This window comes from Catharus ustulatus, chromosome 11 (assembly GCF_009819885.2).
Source record: "Catharus ustulatus isolate bCatUst1 chromosome 11, bCatUst1.pri.v2, whole genome shotgun sequence".
Lineage (NCBI taxonomy): Eukaryota > Metazoa > Chordata > Aves > Passeriformes > Turdidae > Catharus > Catharus ustulatus.
Window position 1 is genome coordinate 10,703,965 of NC_046231.1, and position 18,489 is coordinate 10,722,453.

At 38.0% G+C, this 18,489-nt stretch overlaps 1 protein-coding gene across 6 annotated transcripts in view; it reads left to right on the forward strand.

The window, feature by feature from the left end:
- Positions 1-18,489, forward strand: part of CHD9 (chromodomain helicase DNA binding protein 9) — a 71,743-nt gene that overhangs the window by 7,653 nt on the left and 45,601 nt on the right. For 3 of the 6 annotated variants that reach the window (XM_033070008.1, XM_033070010.1, XM_033070009.1), the window contains exon 2: positions 12,141-12,475. In XM_033070008.1, coding sequence (XP_032925899.1) covers positions 12,141-12,475 — 335 coding nt within the window. Of the gene's footprint in view, positions 1-10,435; positions 11,008-11,127; positions 11,335-12,139; positions 12,476-18,489 lie in introns of those variants that run through there. The other 3 variants (XM_033070011.2, XM_033070012.1, XM_033070013.1) reach the window with 3 other exon arrangements.

Consider the following 18,489-nt stretch of genomic DNA (forward strand, 5'->3'; position numbering starts at 1 on the left):
AGGCACCAACTGAAACACAGGAGCTTCCATCTAAATGTGAGGAAAAACTGCTTTCCTGTGAGGGTGGCAGAGCTCTGGAACAGGCTGCCCAGAGAAGTTCTGGAATCTCCTACTCAGGAACTGTCTGGTTTTGCAACCTGTCTTAGGGGGTTGAACTACATGATCTCCAGAGGTCCTTTCCAACCTCAGCCATTCTGTGAGAGAGGGAGGAGTGGCAAGCATTATTTTCTGGAGTACAGCAAAATAACTGTGCATGGACCTGCAGCCTTAAATACATAGAGAGTGCAAGTGGACTCATTATGGGACTGTCCATTGCCTCCAGTAACCACCAACCTGCTTTAACTAACGCTGTTATCTCAACTCTGCATTTTTGAATGGCTTTGAACATGCCATTCATTGCCTGTAAAACTTCCAGAGCAGCATTTTATCTTGAGACATTTTGTAGAAAATCAACACTTTTATGAAGTGTGAGTGAAGTGTTATTACTGAAAGAGCAGCAGAACTTGTAAAGATGTTAACCAGTAGTGTTGTTTTGAAGCCAGAGAATCTGATAATTTGGAATTCATATAGCTTTTGTCCAGATGTCTGTGTGTTTTGTGCACTCAGGTTTTACAATGTTTTAGCTATTATGTTATTTCTAAACATATAGATAGATCAAAATAATTTTCAACACTTTGTCTCCCAAACAGCCTCCTGCATCTGGAGAGGTGTTGTTTTCTTTGTTTATTATCAGGTTAAAAAAAATTGCTCAATTTCCTGGTTACACAGATTTCTAAGAGTGTTTATCATCAGGTGTTGAGTGGCTTGAATTTGGGAACTCTTAAGGCTAATAAATATAAATTAGTGGGTTTCTTGGGATGATGAGACTGAAAATTCTAATGCTGATTTCAGTAAGCATGATAAATGAAGCTAGGAATGTAGCTTTAGGCTAAAAAAGATGACAAGCCTTACATTTTTGAAAGCTGTGTAATTTGTAGCAGAGATTGATTTTTTTTTTTTTCTTTCATAAATGTGGCAGGTTTTCTTTTGTGTGGATTATTTGGCTTGTATTTGTACCTACTTGAGTTTTTTATTCCCTTGATATCTTATTGTGAAGGCAAGCATTTTAATTTATATCTCCTGAAATTGTTCCCATCTTTTACATACTGCCTGCTCAGGAGTTAGCCCATATTTGAAAATAATTTCAATACTAGTAGCACATCATATATATGTACTTAATGCTGTTGAGCAGCATATTGAACTTTAAACCAGAATTTGTTTCATAGATTGATAGGAAGGCCTCTTTTTTAGAGATATTCTTGACCTCACAATTTAGTTTTAGTTTGTATTTTGGAAAGTAAAGAAAAGTTAGCCTTAGTGTTAAAGAAGTCATTGCAAATATTGTGGTTCTGAGATTTCTGTGTATTTTCTTAGAGTTTGAAACATTGTTTCAAAACCTACTGATAGGTTTTAATAATAATCTTAAGTAATCTTAAAAGGAATTGTTTCACTGTACCTTATTTTTTTAAATGAGAACCACAATACAGAGATTTCTTTACTAGTATTTTAAGCAAACTCATAAGAAAAGCATAGCTCTTGTGCTTTTTGAGACTTGCAACGTGCTATGGCTTCCAGAAACTGTTTGTATTCCTCAGAAGGAAGAAAATGCAGTACAGTGCATTGTTTTTTATCTTTAAGTCATTGCAGCAGTTGTCCATGAGGCCTAGGTATGGCTCAGCCTGATGTGTAAACTTTGTTGTAGCAGGAACTTTAGTCCTTGGAACTCCTAAAAGCAGAAACCAGCTGTTAGAGAACCCAAGCTGTCACAGGGTAGGCAGATAAATTATTTAAGGAACATTTGAGTGACAAAACCAGACGTGTCTTACTGTCTTTGAGTTCAGTAAGAACAATTTTCAAAATAAATTAGGCAAATTTATTTTGATGTGTCTGTATTTTAACTCCTATTTATATCATCCTTTGGAGGATTCTTTGACATGCAATCATGCAGTGTTTGAAATCTGATCAACTCCTGACACCACATGAGAGATGTGTTTTGTGGTGCCAGCCCAGTGTGCTTTCTGACTTAATGTGGTTTAATTGTAAATGTATAAAGGCTTTGAGTGATTTTAGATTTCAGAAATGGTGACCCAGCCTTGCTTGTGGGGTACAGAGGGGCTCCTGCTCGTGACCATGCTTGGGGATGCCCTTGGCAGCATACGGTGGCCTCTAACCAGGCTGTCACTCTGCAGTTTTCTGCTGACTTCAGCCCTGTTAAAGATAAAAATTTCTCTTTTCTTGGCCTTTACTGTGGGTCTAGTCCTGCCACTTTTGCTAGTAGCCAGACTCGGTTGAGTTTAGAAACATAAACATAGCAGTAATTTTTCAAAACCTGTCTTGCAACTTTTTTTTTTTGCAACATTTTCTGTTTGATCTCTACCAAAAGTTATTTTATGGCTACTACTGTGAAGTTCTTGGATTGGTATGCTCTTTCTCTAGAAACTTTATAGGAGGCTTTTGGGGAAAAAAATAGGTTGTTTTTGTTTTTGTTTTTTTTGCTTTTTGGGTTTCATTTGCCTTAAAGCAAACTGTTGTTCCCCAGTAGTATCCTCCAACTTGGAACTTCTTATTTTTGAACCACCAGCCTTTTCAAAAAATTCCTTTTCTTTAGGCATCTTGTTTTACTCCTTAACTAGGGGGAAGGATTTTCTTCATGAATATTTAATTGAGAAAACTAGATTCAAGAGAAGTAGTTTCATTAGGTTAGCATAAATGCTAAAGGACTCTTTTGAACTGAAGATTCTGGCATATAAAACTGCTAAAGTAGTTCACTGAAGCTGAAACAAAAATACATAAGTTTTTTGAATTGAAGTGGAAGAAATATGCCCCCTCTTTGGTTTAGATGGAAATATGCTGTGCAGTCAGAACTGATATTAGTGACTCCCCAGCTGTTGATGTTAAAAATAATTTTCCCAATTTCTGTCATACATATTTTAGTGTTAACTTTAAGTGTTGGGGTTTTTTTAATCTCACTGAAATCATGGCTGTTGAAAACACTTTGTATACTCTGTAAGGTACTGAGTAATGCTACAAAAAAAAAGGCATGTTCAAAGATTAAGTAAACTTTAAAACTTAAGTGCTTCTAGGGAATAAAATTATTGTAGAGAGAGATGTTACATGCTAGCCTTTCTGAATATGCAGTCTGTTTTGATTTAAAGATCTTTCATGTTTGGTATTTCCCTCTTAGTCAAATGATACCTATTTTTCACATCTGTCATTTTGTCAACAATACTTCATTGTTCTGCTACAAACAAGCACTGAAAATGCACACTTCAAAAAGAAAAAATTTACAAAAAGGCTGCCAATATTATCATAGGATCATTTCCTGGGGACTGACCAAGACAATGATCCATTGCAGCATGTTTTTCCAATGGCCTTTATACTTTGAGTAAGTTGGTTCACTTACCTTCTAATTGAATTGGTTTTTACCATTGCAGTCAATGTATAATAAAATGTGAGCAGAATTTGGTAAATTAGGCTGTTAAAGCATGCTGTGGAAGAAAAGTTACCTCTGTGCTTTGTTCAATTTGTGGTTGTTTCTCTGATCTAGCCTGACTTCCATTTCTGTAGGTACTTGCAGAAGTGAGGCACTGAGACAAATGGTGGGCAGCTTCCTGCTGATTCTGAGGAGTTCTTGCCCCCTTGCCCCTCCTTTTATGCCTTCAGCAGGTTCAGTGACTCCTCCAAATAGCAGAAGAGTACCAAGGATAGATCATGGAAGGTTGTGCAGTTTACAACCCTTCACACCTGGAATGTCTTCTGAATCTGGGCTGATCACAGACTCAGAGAGATTGGAAGAACTGGTGGATAGTGGAAGGAAACACAGACAGCAGTAAACTTCCTAAGGATGAAAGTGGGTTTTTTTCAATCATAAAAATGTGGTCTTACAAGGCCACTTTCATGAGAGATCTAGAGGGAACACTGTAACTGAAATTTTGAGAAGGACCAATGACCATTAAGGTTGTGTTGCTTTTTCTTGCTCAGAGATGCATGCTCTGCTGGTTTTTAGTGTGATTGGGACATGCATGCTGAAGCTACCTTGGATGTTGGGATTAAGGGGAAAGAAAGCTCTTTATGTGATGTTCCTTTTGAAGGTAGTTTGGATGGGGTTTTGTCTTCTGGTCTTCTCTGGTTGGTTAAGAAAAAACCAAAACATGAGAAAATAACTTTCTCAGTGGCACACAAAAGTGGTGGTTATATAGAACATGGGTGGGGAGGTGGAAACTTGTGAAAATTCAGTTTAATTTTGAGTTTGCGATTTTGTTTCTGTTCTGAAGACTTCTGCAGTCAATTCTTCATTATTGTTCCTTTAAATCATCATTTAAAATGATTTTGTCACCTTAAATTAGAGCAGTTTCAGCTATTATGTTTTTCTGGAGTTTAAAAGGCCATTAAAAATGGTGGGGATAGAGACTGTCTGACTTTGTGTTAAATGAACTTTTCCAATTGTAAAATCAGGCACATTTATATGTGTGTGTTGCAGAAGAAGCAAATTCTTACCTCTACTATCCAAGATGGTGTTGGCTGATGTTAGATTTCAGTGGATCAATATATTTTAGAGCTTTACCAGGGGATTTTGAACCCTAATGACTACTCTTTTTAAAACAGAAATATCTGATTTTTCTTGTCCGTAGCTATTTTCTGAAATATTTAACAAACTGATTTCCAGATGCCCACGTAAGACTTGTTTCAAACAGTGAACTGAAATCTGAGTAGAGAGTTCAGTCATCCCTGTTTTTTAAGGAGTCAAGTAATTGCAAAATTTCTAAGGTTAAGATTAGGCAATAATGCAAGAAATAAATAGAAGTTTTTTTGCTGGACCATTTTGACCCTTAGATTAAAGAAGAAAATCTGAAAGTAGAGGTAGAGGCATGGCATGACTGAATTTGATCTGAGCCTAGTAACTCAATGGTGCATCCACCAGGTGCCTTGGATATGATAGTAACATTCTTTTCATGGCTTTCATGGATCCCATGATTTTCTCATGGTGGCTGTAGTGATATTGCCATAGTGCACCACACCACGAGGTGTGCCCTGCATCAGACATAGACCAGTGCAAGTTCTGGGTGTTCTGGCCCTGCATGTGAAAAAGAGCACAAAGAAGTTTTGCTGAGGCAGTGGGTTTTGTTGGCATTGTCTGCCATTTTCCAAATAGCTCTTACATTACAGACTGGAACCCAAGAGAAGTGGATTCATGATGGGCACAGAACACCAAGCCACTGAAAACTGAAACACATTAAATGCAGCAGCTTGGCAGAGCAAGCAGGATGAAGTTCTCAATTTCTTTCATTTCCTGGCAATTTAGTCTGCTCCATTACATAGTGCCTCCTTTAAGAGTTATGGTGCAAATTATACAGTTTTCATACCACTACTAAATATTCAGAAAAAGATTCTAACTATAGTTGGCACTGAGCCCCAAAATACTTTCTTCAAACAATCTCTTCCAAATGAAAGCAAAATGTTTGCTGCAGACTCATTCTGTAATTTCTGATGCTGCCTCTGCAGCATGCTCAGGTTAGCAGTTGCTTCCCTGGATGCGATCTGCCCCCCATGAATGATGAGGCAGGTCACTGGTTAAGAAGCTGCAACTAAGGACAACTGTGGTATCTTCACTGCATTAGTGGCAAAACATGATTACTGATATTATTACTGGGTTCTGTTGCACTGAGATGTGAAACAACATCCTACGTGGAGTGTGACGTGCCAACAGGTGCATGTTTCATCTTAGAAACATGATTAGTTTAAGGTTGTTGACCTTTCCATTAGTGTTTTCATTTCCACAGAAATTTAAAATTTGGTTATAAGCATGGTGTTAAATGCCCTGTGAGGCATAAACATTCACATCCCAAATCACAGATGTAGGTTCTGAAGTGACTGTTACACAGATAAAAACTGTTTTCTGGCCACAGTGCTGTAATTGTCAGCCATTCATTTACCAACATTATAGATAGCAAGTATGGAAGATGAAAAATATAGACTATCACCTGGTATCTTCTTTTTTCTTTTTTTTTAATCTATCTGTGGCATAGCTATTTTAATTTGGGTTAAGTTTCATAAATGTGTGTCTTGTTATTCTGTATCCATTAAACAGTGAGACATTCATTAGCAGTTATAATAAGCTAGAAAAAGAAGGAAGTATATTATCAACATATTGAAAGAACCACAATTTGGAATACTTCATTGGTTCTCTTAATAGTTCCATGTATGCACCAGAGAGAATGGAAAAATGTTAGAACTCCACAGATCTTCATTTGCCAGTGTTCCTGGCTTTGTGAAGCAATCCCAGAAGATGGTGTGGGGCAACTGTTGAACAAGAAAATAAAATGCAATTCCAAAGGAACTCTGGAGGGAGTTGTCTCTGTCACCTATTACATATTTAGATGATCTTCCCATTAGTTGTGCAGAAGTAGCCTGATTAATTGAAAAGCTCATTTCAGTTTACTGTCTAAAGAAAATGTATTTTGTTGGGATTGCCATGCAGCAAAGGAGATGCCTTTCTGCATTCATGTGGGGTTGGTACACATGGATATTTTAAGTAACCTTCTACAGATGGATTCTGTCAAGGCTGTGAATTTTATTTTTTTTAATAGATAAACTTTTTAATTACTAATCCATCATTAAAAGTCACTAGAGGGAGGACTTATTTTTGCAGACTGTTCTAGAGGAAAGACGTTCAGAGTACTAGTATGGAATTCAGAAGTCACCAAGTTGAGTTCATGCTTTGGGAGTTTTTTAAAGTTGCATTCCTAAATACAATTTTATAATTCAAATGATGAATGGATATACCTTTAAAAATTTTCACTGTAGTGAGTTGAAACTGCAGTTTTCAAATTTTCATGAGATTATAATGTGAAAAAACGAGTAGCTAATTTGGACAAAGTCCCCAGACTATTGATTATTGTAAGTCATGCAATTCTTTTATTTGTGCTATGGTTCTGATATTAATACCATTTTGGTAACTTGACATGAACAAAAAGAGATGCCTTGTTGTGCCTTGTTGAGTAATAAATATGAACAAAGGTGATGTAGTAATGTATGAAGATAAAGTTTCCAGGATGCTAATTTTAGCTGCTTTTGGTGCAGTTGATGTCAAGGTCATCTTGATTTCCTGAGGACCTGGTAGATTGACAAGAACTTGTTGGGCTCTCAAGGCAGGCAGTGCTTGGTCTCAGCATCGTCCTGCAAGTGTGTATTTCTACCAGCAGGGGTGAAAGAATCACAGGCATTGCAGATGTAAACCTCAGCTTTCTGTTGTTAGACTCCTTAGGGCCATAATTTAGCTTAGTGGTAGCTACAATCTAAGTGGTCAGTAGATCCACATGGGAAAAACATTATTTCAATAACATGCCTTGTGTAATTCAATCACAAATGTATGACTTTTTAAAATTTCCGAGAAAAGCATAGTCAGTTCCTAGAGTATATGAAGATTGGGTGCAACTTTGGAGAGATACTTGGTCTGAAAGGATTCGTGTACACACAGAATTGAAAGTAATGAAAATTCTCTATTGCGAATGGCCACGCCTACTGTAGGAAAGGTGTTCTTACAGTGGAAGCCATGTTTTACTATTGGAACAGATAAGGCAGGATTTGGGAGGGTTTTCTAGGCGGTAGAAGTAGTTTTGGTGTCAAACTCTTCTCCTTGGGGCTTCCTTTGTAGCGATATGCAGGGGATATAAAGGAATTATTTGTTGTTGTGGAGCAAATGAAAATGGGTGTAGGCTTTAGAGGAGAAAAACCTGATGTCTGTAAGTGTTGAGGATGGTGGTTTGCCCTTGCTGGGGGAAGGACTGTTATGTCAGTGAAGGTCTTAAAATGCATGTCCTAGGTAACCACAACAAAGCCTTTCTGGAGGAAATGCCTTTCTATGAAAAGCCTACTCAGCAGAGTACTACTGGCTATTAGATGCTGTCATGATTCTGCTTCTTGATACTGCCTGGTAACTTGACTGCTTTTACACAGTTTACTAAGAAATCATTCAGATATATGTGTAGGGTACCTTCCACTCCTGTGAGACAGCATGTCAAATTCCCTTGAACTGTGCCAAAACGATGCTCCCCTGGCTGTGGATCAGGGCATGTACAGGGAATCCTACAGCTGTTGTCTGATCTGTTCCATGAATATTTTTGCGGGCCAGCTCTGTGGTGTGAGCACCAGCAGGGCCCATACCTGCTGCTGCTGCTAATGGCTTTTGCAGGCAGCAGCAGCAGTGTGAATTTGAGGTGATTCCTGGCAATTTCCCTGCTGCCCACAGGACTGCGTGGAGCAGCAGGGAACTGACAGGAGGCTTGTTCCCTGCACTCGGCTGCTGCTTGGCAAAGCCATTAGCAGCAGCAGATACCCTGGAGCTCCCTCTGTGCAGACTCAAGACAACATTGCATTGCTTTGCATTCGCTCGTGTTAGGATGATTATCTTTGCAATCCTGAAAAGTACAAACCTATTTTTCAAAATAAAATCTTCAGGTTTTAAATATGTGGTGGCCTCAGGGTTTTCCTTTCCACCTTCTCCTATATGTTTGTCAGTTAAAATCTCTTTCTTATTCTAGATGGAATTTGTAAGCCATTGGTGAGAGGATATATTCCTTTAGGATGTTTTCACTGCGTTCCATCTCACTGAGGGGGAGGGGTATTTTCGGCTTGCAAAAACGCTTTGCCCTTTTTTCTGTACGTGCTGGTGAACCTTTGAAATGGTTTTTATTGATGAAAGATTACAAGATGATTTACAACTGTTCAATCATTTTAGAGCTGTGCATATTTTCGAATCACGAAATTATTACCAGAATAAAAGAGCTTTGCTGGATTAAATGGCTTTTGTTGCTAAGTACAAACAGATCCTGTCCTCTGTAGTGCAAGTGTGTTTCACGTTCTAATCTCAAAACATTTGTGTTGCTTTCCAGTTTTGGTTTTTGTGACAATGGTGACTTTCTTGATGAAGGTTTGATTACAGATTTATTTGGCTTAGAATGGCTGGCTGGTGCCTTCCTGCATCTTCATGAATGTCATTTCCATATGGTTAAAAATGTCAGCAAAATTTTAAAAACCCCATGGTCTGGGATGTCTAAGAAATAGCCTAATGTTTGTGCAGTGCAAGAAACAGAACTTGGAAGGGATAGTACAGAGCGAGATGCAGAGGAATTATAATACAGAAGAGCCTCATCCAGCATACTCACAGCTCTACAGTAAGAGTGTAGTAAATGTTGTTGAGGAATAAATTGGGAAGCAGCTTTTAGCTCTGAGAAAATGGAGCAAAGATACTTTGTTTTAAAATAATAAACTATCTAGAAAGAGACCAAAAATGATTAATGAAAAAGCCACCATTTATGGATTACCTACTTAATCATTAAACATTTCTTGTTTGTTTATTTGTTTGTTTCTGGCCCAGAAATGTTCAAGAACCGACCAATGTAACAGTACTGGCTTTAGTAGCATTTGGCTTTTAGAGCTGAAATTATACCAAGGGTACATTAGGGTATTTTTTGTTTGTTTGTTTAGCTGATCTCAAAATGTAGAAGAGTTAGTTATTTACCATTTTTACTAAGATATGAAATAATAATCCTAAATGATAAATCCCTGTAATATACTATAGTTACTGTAAGCATAATATAGAAATATCTTAGCTAGAGTTCTCAAAAGTAAAATTAAAATGTAGTAATTGTCCTTGTGATGCTGCTGCATATTTACAGAAATATCCTTGAATTTAAGCGGCATTGTTAAGAAAATAATTAATTTAAAGTATTGGTGCCACTAGTGTTTCTACTGGACAAGGAAATTAATTTTGAAATTAATCTGAAATAGAAGTGAAATTATCTTTTAGAGTAATGACTGATCTAAACAATCTCAAAATCCTTGCCATATTTTAAATTTTCTATGGAAAAACATATATCTTGCAAAATAAAGGTATATGTATATATTGAGCAAAACAGAAATCAAGTCCCAGTCTTTCTTCGTTCTTCTTGAGTGGGCTTTTGAGAATCAAGGGTATTGCTAGGATGGAGCTATGCTGTCAAAAGCTCGGTTTTTTTAATAACCTTGCAAAAACCCCACTCTTCTTTTTGGTTTCATTTGTTATGTTCACAATACGTATTTTCAGACTTGTCTGATTTTTTAAAAATAGCACTTTAACCCAGCCTGGGAATGAAGAGGCGCTTACCAGAGAGCTGTGTCCCGGCGAGGTCTCCACTGCAGGGTCCCGCAGGTCTGGGCAGGGGCAGAGGGATAAAACCGAGCAGTTCTTCCATTTTCTGTAGGAAGCAGGGAAGCCTGTCAGCAAATTATTATAGTCACCGTTACCATCTTACAGTAATGAAGTAAATGCAAGAAAAATAATAATTTGTAAAAAAATCGAAAAAGTATATTGGCGAGCAAAATCTGCTGGTGGATTTGCAAAAGCCACAGTCTGGGATTCGGCCGCTGTGCCCCCGTGCCCTGCCCCGGGGCTGGAGCCGCAGGGTTGCGGTGCAGCGAGGTCCAGCACGGCACAGCGCCCGGTTCCCACGGTTTTCCAGGGAGCGAGCAGCCGCTGTGGGCGGCGCTGCGGGCGGGGAGCGGGAAGGGTTAAAGCCGATCCCCGCGGGGGTTAAACGTGGAGCCTAATGGAATAATGACGGGTAGCACCATCTGCTGGCCTAGTTCCGCGGGGAGCGGGTCTAACCAGCGCTAATATTGGCGCTGATGCCTTTTGATGCTTTGTGCGTTTCTTTCCGCGCTTTGTTGGGATCCGGCGGTCCGCGCACGGCGGGGCCGGGCCGGGCCGGGGGCGGCGGGTGCGCGCCGGGCAGGGCGCGGGGATGCTGCTGAAGCGAGCGAGCGCTCGGGGAGGGCTGTGCGCGGCCCGGCTGCCGCTCGCTAAATAGGCCATTTAGCAATCTTCTCCCCATGCTTTTCTCCTGAGCACTGCCGGGGGTGCTGGAAAAGCGGAGGGCAAGTCTTTGTCTGACGCCAAAAATGTCTTCAGTGAAGAGGCCAAGAGGAAGGGTAAGTGAGAGCCTGAATGAGTGGGAGGAGGAGGGGTTCTTTGGGCTAAAAGGCTAATGGGATTGAATAACCTTCCTTATTACTGGCTGCTGCTGCGGGAGCCGCATCGCCATCTTGAGCTGTTCCCGAGCTGGGTCCGGCTGTTTGTTCCAGCCCCGGGGCTTTAAGGTGGCATCGGGAGCGGCCCCATCGCTGCCGCCCGCCCCCGCCGCCCATGAGGCACCTATAGAACATGTATCCCGGGAAGTGCACGGGCTTGGGCCACAAAATGTGTTTGGAAATTCCTGCTGCCTTTTCTTCCTGCTCTAGGCAGAGGCGCGTTTACGGGTGAGAACGTAACATAACTGTTATCTGCTGGGGTTTTGTGTTTGAATAGGAAATTCTTTCCATTCCTCAAAGGGGGAGGGGAGGAAAGCAAAAACATGTCTTCTGGCTGGCTGCAGGAGAGGCTCATCAGCCCCGTAAACAATTCTGCGTCCATGAATCGGGCATTAAAAACCCGGAGATAAAAACAAGTTACGTCTTTTATCCGAGTCATGGAGCGTGTGTTGATCTAAATAAAAGAAACGCTGCTTTCTGTTTATGGATATAGGGCTGTGTAATTTTAGTTTTGGTTTTATCTTTTGTCTTTTTTTTAATCTTGGTGTTGTTCGAGCATCTGTTGTGTTCGTCACCGAGTTAGTGCTGTAGATCATTCATCTGCTTTAAGGTAACTGTGGTCCTGGTGTCTTACCCAAGGCAAAACACCGATGCTGTTACCTTCGGGAGCTCCTCACTTTTTCATTTTTTACTGGAGGTGTTGGATGTGTGTATCAAATGTATGGGAATGCTGCGAAGGTTAAGGATTGGTTTCTTTAATTGCAGAGATGGAGAGAAGGCTGAGAGAATTTCAGAAGGATATTTTTTACTGACTTTGAGTACTTGGATTGGTTGTTTAAAGCCAACAATTGATGTAGTGATTTTGAAACCCACGCCATTCTGTGGTATAAACTGAATTCCTCGTTTTTTGATGTCTGCACAAGTCTCTGGCAGTTACATTTTTTAAAAATGCATATCCCTTTCAAAAATGTTTGCACTTTGTCTTTATATTTTTAAAATAAAGGGATTTAATTTACTTTTGTTTCTTGCTACAGCCTCCTTCCAAGAAGACTGATGGTTCAGGATCATATACTAAGTTGCAGAATACCCAGGTGAGGGCAATGTCTGAAAAGAAGCAGAAGAAAAAAACAGACTCGGAAAGTAAACAAGAGAAAGCGAATCGCATAATATCTGAAGCAATTGCAAAGGCAAAAGAGAGGGGAGAGAGAAACATTCCGCGAGTAATGAGCCCTGAAAACTTCCCCAGTGTTTCAGCTGAAGGAAAAGAAGAAAAGAAGGGTAGAAAAGTTAAATCCAAACCAAAGGATAAGGAGAGCAAAAAGCCGAAAACGGGTTCCTCATCCAAAATTAAAGAGAAAACAAAAATTGGGTAAGTAGATTAAAACATTGTCTTCTCTTCCGACTGTAAATCCTTGATTAAAATGGAAACTGCTTACTGATAATAAAATGTTCTCCTCCACTGCCTACACCAAATTCTTCCTGATTAAGTCCGTGTGTGGACCCTCTCATTCAGGAACAAGAATGCTCTGTTTTCTCTTCAGATAAAATCACTGTAGGAGTGTCCTTTTGAATGGAGTTATTTAAAATACATATTCTAAAATATTCTGTATTCACTTTGAAGCATAGACCCAAATATCTTTCATCTAGTTTTGTAATCCATTCTGACTCCAAGCTAAGTTTTTCTGGATTATAAATGCTGTCTTTATCAATTTTGGCATGTAGCTTCAAAACAGTGTGCTTGATAAACTGCACAGGGAGAAATTGGAAGTTCAGTGAGCAAGAGACTATTCTTACAGATACCATATGTATCAAAAGTAAAGCACATACTGGAAAGATTAAATTCTAAGAACATTGTAGTCTTCACTTATATTGGTTTAATCTGCTGTCTTAAAGTTTTTGCAGACTCAGCTGGGTCAAGCTGGGTGGATACCTGGGGGAGAGGAGCTTTCTGAAGGCTTGAGGTGTTAAAATGCTCCAGGGCTTTCAGGGACTGGCTCCTCCTGGGACTCCAGAGCAACCTATGTTGCCTGTTTACTTTTAAAGGGGAGTGTGTGATTTCCAATGTTAAGTACGTCAGTCAGAACTTGAAATGGAAATCTTAGCTACAGTCTGATTTTTATTTTTTAAAACTCATGCTCTTTTTGCAGTAGCAGGAATATTAACTGGCATCTCTCTCAAATTTAAATGTCTCATATACATATGTGTATTTTAATCTATGGAGCAGAAATGAATGTTCTTTTAATCAGCGTATATCTCTGTGGTTTTTTTTTCTTCTGGAGATCAGTCTTTTCTTACACATTTAAAGTAAACAATTTTGAGTAGTTATCCTGTAGTATGAAAGTTACTACTCTATATCTGACTTCATTCTTAACATGAACTTTCATGGTGTTAGTTTCTTTTTGTTCTGTTTATGTGTTGGCATATGATGTTGCTTGTAAGCACACCGGGTAGTGCTTCCTTTTCTGTTTTTTTTCTCCATCTATGGGGATTTTGGATGTGTACTTCCAAAGCTGATTTCACTTACATGTTTCTGAATTTACTCATGTTCTATAACAAACGTTTTGTGGGTCTATATAATCAGAAAACTTAGACTGTTGTTTAGGTAGTGTCAGTTTCATGGAACCTTGTGGTTTGTCCTTCAAACTTTGTACTTTTTATTAATTCTTTTATTAACAAAATAATAATTGACCAAAGAATGATTGACAAATCCTGCCAAAATATCATCACTATGACATACTACATAGTTACCATAATATTTTTACTTTTATTAGATAAACCAAGAAAAATAAAGGAAAAAAAATTAAACTTAGCTACAATTTCTGATTCTGCACTCAGTTTTGTCTCGGTGAAATGCTGTGCTGAGCACATCCCTTAGGATCAGTTTTCAGGATTTCATCAGACAGCGTCAGTTGAGAAAGAGACATTTCTCAAACTGTGTTTTTAAACATGGTGTTTGTGTTTGATGCCAAGTCTGTGCAAGCTGCTAGAAGAGCTCCTATTTAATTGTGGTCAATGTTTCATCATTTTGCAGTGAGCTGTGAAGGTTTGCCTCCCCATTATTTACCAGTTTAATCAGCTAATGCACCAGCAGCACTCTGCTAACAGTCCTGCTGCCAGGTATTGCTTTCACTACGTAGCACACATCCCTAAAGATGGAGCAGTCAGGTCCTGGAAAGGAGAGTGAAGAGTCTTCTAGAAGCACATATTGCCACAGAATTCCATTTTATTTAGATGGACAGCAGCAAATCAAATGATTTGAGACATCCAGATACTTCAGTTATATCCAGGCAGATTCATGTGTTGTGTTGAATTAGCACTATTGTATATTATTGATATAAATACATAAAATAATAACAAAGAATTGTTTAGCAAAGAATACACCAGGGATTTTGCAGAGCAGCAATTGCAATAAGGCCTTGATTTTTTTTTAAAAGAATAATCTTACCAAACTCTGCTTTCTAAGCAAATATAACTGCTGATATTATAGCAGAATAATTACTACAAAATCACTATATTTGTCTTTTCAGCCATGGTTAAAAATTTTTGTAATTAATAAAATTTGTTTTAGTCAGAGAAAACCAAAAATAAATAATAATGAGTTTAGAAGACTAAACAACTCTTGTAAAGGTTTTGTCCTATCTTGTGTTATTAGAAAATATTTTTTAATAAATCTAAGCACATCCTTGGACTTACATTGTTAAGACAAAACAGGATTGGGTTTTTAAGTGTGTGGGTTGCTCCATTGATTTTTCTTGTTACCTTAAAATAAACGTTGAATCTGGGAGAAAGTTTTACTATGCTAAAATAATACCTGTAATAGACAAGTGCTTTTATTGGGCAGGAAGAGAAGGGGAGATCTCAGTTCAATGAAAATGGTTTTCTTCTTTGGAAGGAAAGTTTTTTGAGATCTGGGATAAAAAGGAATTTAAATTCTTTTTTAATCAGTAATGAGAAAAAAATTATATTAGAAATATATACATATTTGTATATTGGCATTCCTTGCATTTAATCAGAAAACAAAACCTGAAGTCCCCTCATGATTTAAAAAAATAAATAAACAACTTCCAATTGCTAGAAGCTATTATGAACTAATTTTTCTGCTAGCAGTATAGTAGTGAGTGAAACCTTGAAGCCAGTAAAGATTTACAATTAAAAAAATAAATCAATATACCTTTTTAACAGTAGTGTAGCATTTGTTTGGGTGCATCTGCTCTTCTATTTCAGTTGTATTGCTCTATGTCCATTCCAGATGAATACATTTCTTTTCAGCCAGGGTTTTCTATAGCAAACTGATTTAACTTACAGGAACTGTTAAGTGTGTTGATTCAGTTTGGATTTGGAGTGTCAGAGCAATGCAGGAGGTGGTGCAGAGTTGGGTGTGTTTGAGAAAATCTGAAGTCACATGTATGTTTTGGGTGACTGCTGTTTCATTTTTGCTGGCCAACAGGGAGCTGAGCGATCTCAAACAATAACAAATATATTGATTTATTCTTTTTTTTTTTTCTTTCTTTCTTTCAAGAGATGTTTGAGAAACAGTTTTGATCTGGTATTTCATATCTCTGCTTGCAACAAACACAGCCTGTTCAATACAAGCACAATTGTACCCTCTGTAGCCCAGCACCCAAGCAGCAAACTGTTATTTAGGTTGTGATCATAGAGTTTGGCCTCTTACAGGGCTTTTGTCTGTGTAGCAAGTTCTGTGTTATTCTGGAGGAGGATTTTCAGAGTTACAGTTGAACTATAAATGCTGTTCCTGTAGAACTGGGACACTAATTGCTGAATAGACCTTGATAAAATTACCTGGTAGCCATCAGTTTAAAAAAAAAAAAAAGGCAAAAAATCCAAAACATGCTTTAAATTGTAATACAGCACAACTTTTACTGAAATTGAGTAGCTCTCATCTGGGATCAATGAGAGTTTTAACTACTCTGTCTAGATTTAGGGAGCAGGATGATTTTTCATCAGTTCCTGGTTTTTGCTGCTCAGACAATCAGTTTGTGTTTGGTGGCTTCATGTTAACTGTTTGTATTTTCCTTACTGATGCTCTGAGGTCTGCATGTATAGGAGAAATTTTTAGCATAATTCATTCCAATTTATCATTGCTAGTTAAAAATTGCTAGCAGTTACTTTCTAGGCAGGTTATAGTTTATTTCCAAAGGTGAGGGTTAAGGTTTTATTTCTCTGAGCTGTGAAGACAGAGAAATAATGCTTACTTATTTAATCAAGTCTATTAGGACTGCATTCTGTGGTTAGTAAAGTTTCTGTGCCATGAATATTGGTGGAGATAAATGACTAAATTATATTATTACCAAGAACATTGTAGGGGTATGACAGAAATTATTAGAAGAATGTATGTATAATATATTAAGTATTACTAGATTAAGTTAACCAATTTGCTTTATGCATTGATTACTGATTAAATTAATTCTTCAAAATTTGCTTTACAATTTCTCTTCAGACAGCAGAATCACTTTTTATATTCTGGCTATTTACCAAGGTGTGTTGACATTTAAGAACCTATTTAAACCCTTTCATATTTGTGCATAGAACTTGTTTCCATTTATAAGCTTTTTCTAATTGATTCTACTTTTCCATCTAAGGTGATGCATATTTAATCTAAAGTCTACTTCTTACCACTTGATGTGAAGAATTATGAATTTGTGAACATTCTCTTGTTCAAAAAAGTAGATTGGCATTTAGGTTTTATAGCTCTCAACGTATTCCCACCTACTCAAACATAAAATTAAATATCACAGCCCTGATGAAGAGCAACAGCTCTGCACTGGTGATGTAAAGGACAATATCAGTTGAATACATTTAGGTAATTTTTTTTCTTAATCACTGCATAGTTTAAATAAATAAGTCCCCCAAATTCCAAGAACTCAATTTACAAATGCTTTAGTCAGTGATAGTCCTTCAGTTCAAAACTGCTGGCAGAAATGGCTCTATTATTTCATGTGCTAAAAGCAATGGTGGATTTTGTTCATTAATCCTTGAATTATGTAGCAGTGAATCTGGCAAGTGGGATGTGATGCTGTGCACTGCTCAAATGAGTAACTGTCCTTGTTGCCTTGAGCCTCGAGGTAGGTCTCACAAATACTGTTTACAAGCAGCTTTAAAAACCAGGACCCTGACAGATAATCTTTGCTTGTTGTTCTGGTAGTGTTAGGATGGTTTGAAACCCTTATAAATTCGAGTAGTAACTGAGGAAACATGGGGAGAGGAGGGGGTTCACCTGTCACACTGATGCTGTATCAAGTGTAAGTAGCTGCAGCTTGGATCTCATGGGAGGCAGATGCTGGCACTGTCTTCGTGTTTCATGCCAGTGAGGCAATTGCTGGTGAGCAGGTCAGAGAGAAGGGCTGCTCGCTGAATCCGAGTTCTGTTAGATCTGTTAAGGTCATTATCTTGTGTCGTGATTTAAATGGCAATAAATTCAAGATCTGATCATCCTTCTGGGGTGTCATTGCATGTGCTGAACTGTGACTTGGCGAAGTTTTCTCTGCTCCCAGGTTTGATGCTTAAGTTAGGTCTAAGTGGCATCATCCAATGTTTCTACTGCAAACTGTAGGAATAAAAAGTAGTGTGGCCTTATCAAATAAATAACTATACATTTGTTCATTATTTGGCATTATTGTGTCCACGTAGTGTGAGCTTGAACTGGCCAATGGTTTCAAAAAGACCATTAGGAGTGTTTAAAAATCTGCGCATGGTCCAGAAGTTATTAATTTGAAATACAACTGAGGAAGGAGACAGTGGTTAATATTCCTGTGTTGGTATTATTTATTAAACATACAGTAAAAGGATAAGAGAAAATGGTTTTTTTCCAGCAAATTAATTCTCGTTCGAGAGGATACAGTATCTTGTCAAGGAAACTTGTACTTTATATTTTTAGCTAAGTTTCTAGTGATAAAGAATTGCTAATACTGTTGATAACGTAGGAGTTTTATTGTTAGTAATTTAACAAAGTGCTTTGGCTACAAATGATAATATCTGAGAGGATATTTGTGGATATTTGGACATTAATAATTAGTTACTTGGTGTTTTCTGTTTTGGGAAAATTGAACTAAAATGATGTATTAAAGGCCTGCAGTACTTCCTATTCCTGATGTGCCTAATACATATTTGCTGTCTTTTCCTTCTGTCACCTTTTGGAACGCTTTGAAAAGTGTTCATCACTTTAAATCTGTTCAGAGTATGGGCAGTGTTTCCATTACATTCTCTGCTATGAAAAAGAGGAGGAACAGAGCACATTCTTACTGGTTTTCATTTATAAGAGAAGTTGCAGTGCTCCTCTAATACTGGTTATTCGTAGCTCTAAACCATGGTAGAAGTCTTATGCTAAGGATTAGAAGTAATACTGACTCATGAAAAATCTTCTTT